This window comes from Echeneis naucrates, chromosome 18 (assembly GCF_900963305.1).
Source record: "Echeneis naucrates chromosome 18, fEcheNa1.1, whole genome shotgun sequence".
In the NCBI taxonomy this organism is placed as follows: domain Eukaryota; kingdom Metazoa; phylum Chordata; class Actinopteri; order Carangiformes; family Echeneidae; genus Echeneis; species Echeneis naucrates.
In genome coordinates, this window is record NC_042528.1 from 331,654 (window position 1) to 339,302 (window position 7,649).

Below are 7,649 nucleotides of genomic sequence, written 5' to 3' on the forward strand. Positions count from 1 at the left end.
GCTGATTGTGAAATTTGTTCTGTTCGACAAAATGATGTTTTATCTTCAGATGGTGACACTGAGCCGACACACAGACACACAAACACAAACACACAACAGGTCGGTGAGCTTAATGACAGCAGAGGGCGTCCTTTGGTTGGAAAACAGAAAACAGAGAGACAAACATGATAACAGCCTTCATAGGTGTTCATCCAAACACCGTAGTTCTGTTTCTGGTCCTCCAGCTTCACTCACCAAATCAGATTTATTTAGAGAGCTCCAAATGAAATGAAACTCTGGACGGACTTATTAAAGAGACAACAATGAACCAGAGAGAGGGTGAAGTCAGAAAGCTCTGACTTCCTTCATGGTGTCTCAGCTGGACAGACGGCAGCCTGATCCTGGTCTACAGAGACAGCGTCCCCCAGTGGACAGACTCAGCTTCACACTGATGGTCACGTGATTTACCAGAAGAGCAGCAGGGACTCCCCCCCCCCCCCCCCCCCCACCTTCTTCCTGTTTGTTTCAAATCCTGTCCCATTGTCCTCAGGGAGACCCTGCAGGACATTAAAGTTCAGATGGATTAACTCTGTCGGCTGATTGTCTTCCTGTCCAGCTCAGTAACTCTCAGACTGGTTCATCAGCTTCAGGGCTGCGGTTTCATTTCCACACAGATCAGCTCTGTTTCCTGTCTGAACTCCTCCTCCTGTTCTTCAAACTGAACAAACAGAAACTCTCCCCTCATTCGCCGTTGATCTCCTGCTCTGAAGAGTTTTGAAGGAGGATCCTGGGGGACTGAGGATGTCTGGTCTGTGTCTGTCTCTGTCTCTGTCTCTGTCCCTGCTGTGGACTCTGTCCTTCTGTCTCCTGGTTTCTTCTGAAGGTGAGACCTGATCTCTTTGTGTTTTTTAGATCATCTGGACAAATACAGCTAAAATACTTCCACACAGAAAACAGCTATTCTTTCTGTAACATTCAACCTTCTGTCAGATATTTAATTCTGTTCTTTTAAAAATTGCTCCACCTAAAGTCAACATCACATCGTTGTTGATTTGAAGGACAGTCGTGTTTTTTCATGTGTTCGTGTCACTGAACAGTCTGATGTTGCTGAACAGTTTAATCAGCCACACCTCAGATTATATCGGTGTGTGTGTGTTACAAATATTCTGGCGGTCCAAGTGTTTTCTCTGACCAAAGAAAAAAGGAAATGAATAAGTTCACGAACATGAAGCAAGATTCATGTTTTCACAATATCAGTGTTTTTCCTTCAGTCCCGGCACAGATAGAATAAATGTCTGCGTTTTTAATGTGAAGTATTTGAACGGGGTGAGGCAGATGAAATGATAAAACTAAATGAAGACGAAGTATGATGTCACAGGAGGAGGGATTCATTCTCAGGGGAATATTTTCACCCCACACAGTTTCCAGGGGGTGGGGAATCATACAAACCTCCCTGATCAGCCGAACTCCTCCTCTCGGTTTGGCAGCACCACCAGCATTGTGTGCAGTCATTATACTGTTTCTATAGCACTCTGTGTTGTACACCCTGTCTGTATTGACGTGAAGAGGACGGATTGTTCCTCTTTTAAAACAAGTAAAAAATGAGTTGAGGACCAAACTGTCACTTTGAGACAGAATCTATTGATTGTCTGATTCAGGAGAAATGTTTTTGGAGTATGTGTGACAAAATAAATACTGGATGCTGTGAGAGTGGTTGTTCATTGTAAATGTTTATTTCAAGTAGAAAAAGAAGAAGTACACAATAACTGGCTGCTGGTTTGTTTTGCTAGATTATACTGATACTGGTGTGTTTTCATAACGGGATTAGTCCTGCTGAGAAACAGAGGGATGTGTGTGTTTGTGTTTTTGGGGAGGACGGGGTCTCAGATTCTGGTTCAGGTGTGTTAACCTCTCTGGTTCCTCTCTTAGTGGTCAGGCTAACAGCTGAACTTGGAGATGACGTCACTCTGAAATGTAACGTGACCAACAAAGGAAACATCATAGTTGTTGAGTGGACCAGACCAGACCTGGACCCAGAATACGTCTTCCTCTACAGAGATGGGAAATCTAACCCAGATCAGCAGAATCCATCTTTTAAGGACCGGGTGAAGTTTAAAACAGACATCAGTGATGGTGACGTGTCTCTGATTCTGAAGAACGTGACAACAACCGACTCAGGAAGTTATCAGTGTCGAGTTGTCCAGGAAGGAACAAACTCCAAGAAGAAGAGAGACACTGATTCAATCAGAACCATCAAGCTGAAGGTTGTTCAGAAAGGTCAGTGTGTGTGTTTTGGGGGCGTCACAGATTTTGGTTCAGGTTTATCAGTTAAAGCTGAACAGACATGAAATGGAGAAGTGTCTCTGTGACCTTTAACCTCTCTGTTTCCTCTCTTAGTGGCCGAGGAAACAGTTGAACTTGGAGATGATGTCACTCTGAAATGTAACGTGACCAACAAAGGAAACATCGTAGTTGTTGAGTGGACCAGACCAGACCTGGACCCAGAATACGTCTTCCTCTACAGAGATGGGAGATCTTACCCAGATAAGCAGAATCCATCTTTTAAGGAACGGGTGAAGTTGGAGAAAACAGACATCAGGGATGGTGACGTGTCTCTGATTCTGGAGAACGTGAAAACAACCGACTCAGGAAGTTATCAGTGTCGAGTTTTCCAGAGAGGAACAAACTCCAGGAAGAAGAGAAACACTGATTCAATCAGAACCATCAAGCTGAAGGTTGTTCAGAAAGGTGAGTCAGTAAAGTCCAGACTGAAGTGGATTCTGTTCTCTCATCACCTTCCTGACTGCTGACAGATCAACTGATTCTCTCTGCAGGTCAGAAAGAGGAGGGAGGACACGAGGAGGGAGGACATGAGGAGGGAGGACACGAGGAGGGAGGACACGAGGAGGGAGGACACAGGGCTCTCCATCTTGGCCTGATGCTCTCAGCAGCTGTTCTGGTTTCGACTGTTGTTGGTGTTGTGATGTTCAGAAAAAGGAGTCCATACAGACCTGCTGCTAAAGAACCCAGTGGACCAGGCAGACCAGGTGGACCAGAGCAGGTGTGATGTTTAACCAGGAAGTGGAGGATGAACATGAGATCAGCTTCAGCTAAAGGTCACCATCAGAGCTCAGCTTCAGGAGACAAACACAGACTCTGTAAAGACGGAGCTGAAGTTCAGCTGCCACACAAACCGGAGGAATCCAGACCGACTAAACAGGAGACCTCTCCACAGAGTCCTGGTCCAGCTGAGGGCCCTCCCCGTCCCCTCCTTGAATTGCCACCTTACCGTGGTGGAGGGGTTTCTGTGCTCAAAGTATTCTGGGAGTTGCAGCTGGAGACACAGGTAAACGTCTGAATCTGGTTTGATGAAACTCTGATATGGCTGTGGAGTCTCCCATGGTTACTTTGAGCCAGACTAAGAGCAATTCACATTACTGGAGTCTCTGATGGCAGTGCTGTCCATCATTCGTGAGAGTCCTGGAGATCCGTAACTTCATGTGTCTTCATTAAACACAAGACACATGAAGAAAGTCCCTGAAAAGCTCTCATCCTGGACCAGCAGCTCTGTGGTGGGGTTTCCTGTTCAGAGGTTCTGGATTCTTCCAGTTTGTGTTGGAGCATCACGTCCATCTTTACTGAGACTGTCTGAAGCAGGTCTGCTGCAGTGAACAAATCAGGAAACCATCTGAAACTTTCAAAAGCTCAAAAGCTAAAAGGATGAATGGAAAATAAAGACTGTTAATAAAGCAAGCCATTCAACTTTATGACATTTCATTTATTAAAATTTAATGAAGCTTCATTAGAAAAGGCACAAAGCTGACGATGATGGTGAAATTGAGCTGAAGCACTTTAATTCAGACCTCTATTCCTGGTTTGGTGTAATATCAGCATTCTTATTTCTACTGTCACACATTAATTCCTGTTCCACAGAAATCTGTTAATATAGTTCATATTCATAAAGCTCATTAACCTCAATGAGCACATTGTTTTGTATTAAAATGTGATATTTTACTTCTGGAGAATAAGATCTGTAGTTTTTAATGGGGGAATTAAACTTATACAGTCAGAAAATATTAAAAACTGACTTCTTCCTGTTTCAGTTAAACCAAATGTTGATATTAAATCACATGTAAGAAATATAAAATAAAACCAAATCTTCTGCTTTTTAATTATTCTGATGTCAGATTTCTTATTTCATTCTGAAGTGTTTTATCTGATCTTATCCTGAGCTGGTGACTGACGATCACACCTTAAACCTGTTGGACCAGACAAAGCAAACACACCTGAACTTTAATCAGTTTGTACTGAGCTGAACCAGGAATCTGATCCTGCAGGTATGAACTCTGCTGCAGCTTTGTTCGGTGTTTTCAGGAGTTCTGCTCATTAACCCTGAAAAATCAGCTGCAAAGCCTCCAAAGCTCTGAATATCTGACTTTATTCTCACACCGACCTCTCCTCGGGGAGAGCAGAGGATGTGTTTGTGTCTGCAGACGACACAAAATGGCCGACACTAGCAGGAGTTGTTGTTTGAAACGCCATTTGAGGAAGTACTGACTGACTGACTGACTGACTGACTGACTGACGCAGCTTCATTTGTTCAGGAAGTCTGTTTGTGCTGGAGAGTCCGACAGTACAAACGGCATCAACCCCCGACAGAAAACAACCTGACCTTAATGAATATGTTGACTCTGATTAGAGACAACACGAGGCTCACAGTTCAGAAGGGGGAGGGCACATGAGGCTTAAACTGAACTGCTGAGCCGACAGAATACTGAAGATTAAAACTTCTGCTGAATGGATGAATGTGAAGTAGAAACTGAAGTCTGAAGTCTGTTTCAGTTCACATTTCATTCCCCTGACTGCCCTTTGAGTCAGATGGAAATCATTCAGTCTCATGTTTCCCTTTCTGTTCTATGTAAAACTTTCCAGTGACTAACTTCAAATTAAACACGTCGCTGATGATTCTAATTCTGTCCAGAAACTTCCCTGATGCCACGTCCAGCTTCCTCTTTTCAGAAACGCTCCATTATCAGGACACAAAGGTCTTCTGATCTCACCTCACCTGGTTACAGGTCAGACTGTAATTAGAAACAAATGAGGTTGTCTGATCACAGAGCTGCTGACTGCTCGTGTTTTTAGTAGAAACATGTCGGTGTGTTTATAACAACACCAGAGCTGTTTGGATCATGTTGTTCATTTCTCTGAACAACATGATCATTTCAGACTGAAATTCAGCCAGAACAGAAACACCACAAAAACCCACAGTGCAACAACAGTCAGAGGTAAAGTCCCAGACTGGACTGAGAAAGGCTCACTTTAACCACTAAAACTCATCTGAAGCAGCTTTTAATTAATTAATAAAGGCAGACTGTCTGTAGCTGAGAGTCAGAGGTCTGTAACTACAAAAGTGTTTATCAGAGCTGAAGCTCAGTGATCAGCCTGTTGGAGCCTGTCGGGCTGCTGAACGAAGAAACGAAACAGAAAGAGTTCAGTGTTTACCAGAAAGCCAAACTGAGCATGCAGAACATCCTGTGGGGGGGGGGGGGGGGCATCTTAACAAAGTCGCATTTATCACCTCTAACTACCACTGAACTGACCTTTCTGCCTTTTCCTTCAGAGTAAAAGCTCAGTTATTCATTAACTCCTCTCAGTGTGTTCATAGTTTAGTAATCAACATATTTGAATGTGTTTCATCAGAACAGTTTGTGGTTGTATGGTTGTGTATATGTCACTGGGTGTGACCACATACCGACAAACAGACACACTACATGCTTCATCATGTTGATGGGGAGGATCTGTGTTTATCCAACAATCAGATAAAACAGGTTCTACCAGCCTCCAAACATGAACCAGTGGATCTAAACCTGCTGACTGGCTGATCTGTCCACACAGGCTGACTTCATGCTGGATTTCTGTTCCTTTGTCAGTCTTTGTGTGTTTTATTGTGTTTTTGTTGGCTCTGTCAGTTGTCCTGATCTGATCTGTGCTGCCACCTGCTGGTGTTCTGTGAGAACAGTCAGCGGCCTCCTGACCTGATGTTTGGGCCCGTGAGCTGAAGGATTCAGTGGAACATTGGTGGTGTTGGTGGTGTTGGTGGTGGAGGGGGGTATTACAGCTGGGCGATAATTAACTGAACATTGTTCTGTTTTTAACAACAAACAACAGAATGAGCAGAGTCAGGTCAGTACAGAGCATGAAGAGTGTTTGTGTGGTACAGCTGTGGGGGACATACCTTTAGCTGCTCAATCTGCTCTTTTCGGGGCCTGGCATTGTCAGGTTGTTGGGATGTATCAGCTGTGTGAAGGAGACAAAGATAAAAACATTCATATCAAACAAAGAAAGTGCAGATTTCTAACACTTTAAAAGGTCAACAGCTACATAAAGCTGCTATTCAACGTAGCTTCGATCACGAGGACCAGACGGAGGCTGCGGTGTTGGAAGGAACTTAGTTACCTTAAATTCCTCCCATTCCACCTTCCTGAGAACAAACCGGTTTACTTCATCCAAACTCTTCTGCTCTAACTCTTTTATTTCCCCGGGTAACATACCAGTTCACTCTCTCCTTGTCCCCCCCCTTTGTTTTCTTTACCTCACCGCAGGAGTCCAATGCCTTCTGCACATGTGGATACAACGGCCTACAGTTCCAAAGGACATGAGCAGCTACAGCAGCTACAGTCATCGGGCCCGATTCAGGCTGCAGTGTGCTGATGCCAACTGATTGAACCTCCACTTTCAACATTTGGTTGAACTGTACAAAGCTTCAGATATGCAGATATTTCTCTTCCTGATGTAATATTGTCTGTAAACTATGTGCAATGAAATATCAATACTATGAAACAGTTCTTTCTGAATAACATTGTTATAACTTCAAGTTTCTGTCCATATGTTAGTGAGTACCACTATTAACCAAAGTCACATTTCTTCATCATGCCAAGGTGCACTTATACAAGAATTTTAACTTTAAATGACTGGAACACATCATTTATGGACAATAGATGTGATGATTTACTTCTACTTAAACCAGTCTGTGGAGAATGTTGATGACGGAGACCTACATCTGTTTTTTCTGTGCTTTTGAGTGATCTTACCATGGGTTCTCAGATGTTTCTCAAAAGAATGTTTTCTTTGTATAACCCATTGGCACTTGGGACAGTGCAAATGGCTCCTTTGTGTCAGTTTCACCTCACAGCGACAAGGAATGCTAAAAGTGTCTGTGGAAAGATTAAAACAAAGATGAACAGGTACACACTGGGCCAAGAACACAGACTGATGTGACACTGGAAGCTTTAACAAAATTTAACAGCCACGGTAGACTTCTCATGCTGACCAACTGCATTGTCACTGAAGCACGCAGCATATTTTAAATGACGCTTATTCAGGTGTTCTCTGGTTGCTACTGTGTCAACATTACAGTAAGGACAGTTCTTCTCCTCAGTGCTGTAAAAGTCCTCTACTGATGTAAAGGCTGTAAACAGTATTACTGATAGACTGACATAGACTTTGAAAATATGATGATAGCTCAAACAAAATAAAATATATATCACATGAAATGAAATTGTTTACCTGCAGTCATATTTGCCAAGTCGTCTTGCTCACTGTCAACAAGGCAAAAAATATTTTCTATATAGTGTCATCCATGAAAGACAAACAGCTACAGCACATTAGTG

At 43.2% G+C, this 7,649-nt stretch overlaps 1 protein-coding gene across 1 annotated transcript; it reads left to right on the forward strand.

Annotated features, from left to right (window-relative positions):
• The first annotated feature begins 520 nt into the window (after positions 1-520).
• LOC115058648 (coxsackievirus and adenovirus receptor homolog) lies at positions 521-4,154 on the forward strand. The gene is made up of 4 exons (XM_029526082.1): positions 521-862; positions 1,909-2,256; positions 2,377-2,727; positions 2,814-4,154. The coding sequence occupies exons 1-4, from the start codon at positions 781-783 to the stop codon at positions 3,044-3,046; spliced, it is 1,014 nt and encodes a 337-aa protein (XP_029381942.1). The 5' UTR covers positions 521-780; the 3' UTR covers positions 3,047-4,154.
• Positions 4,155-7,649: the final 3,495 nt, after the last annotated feature.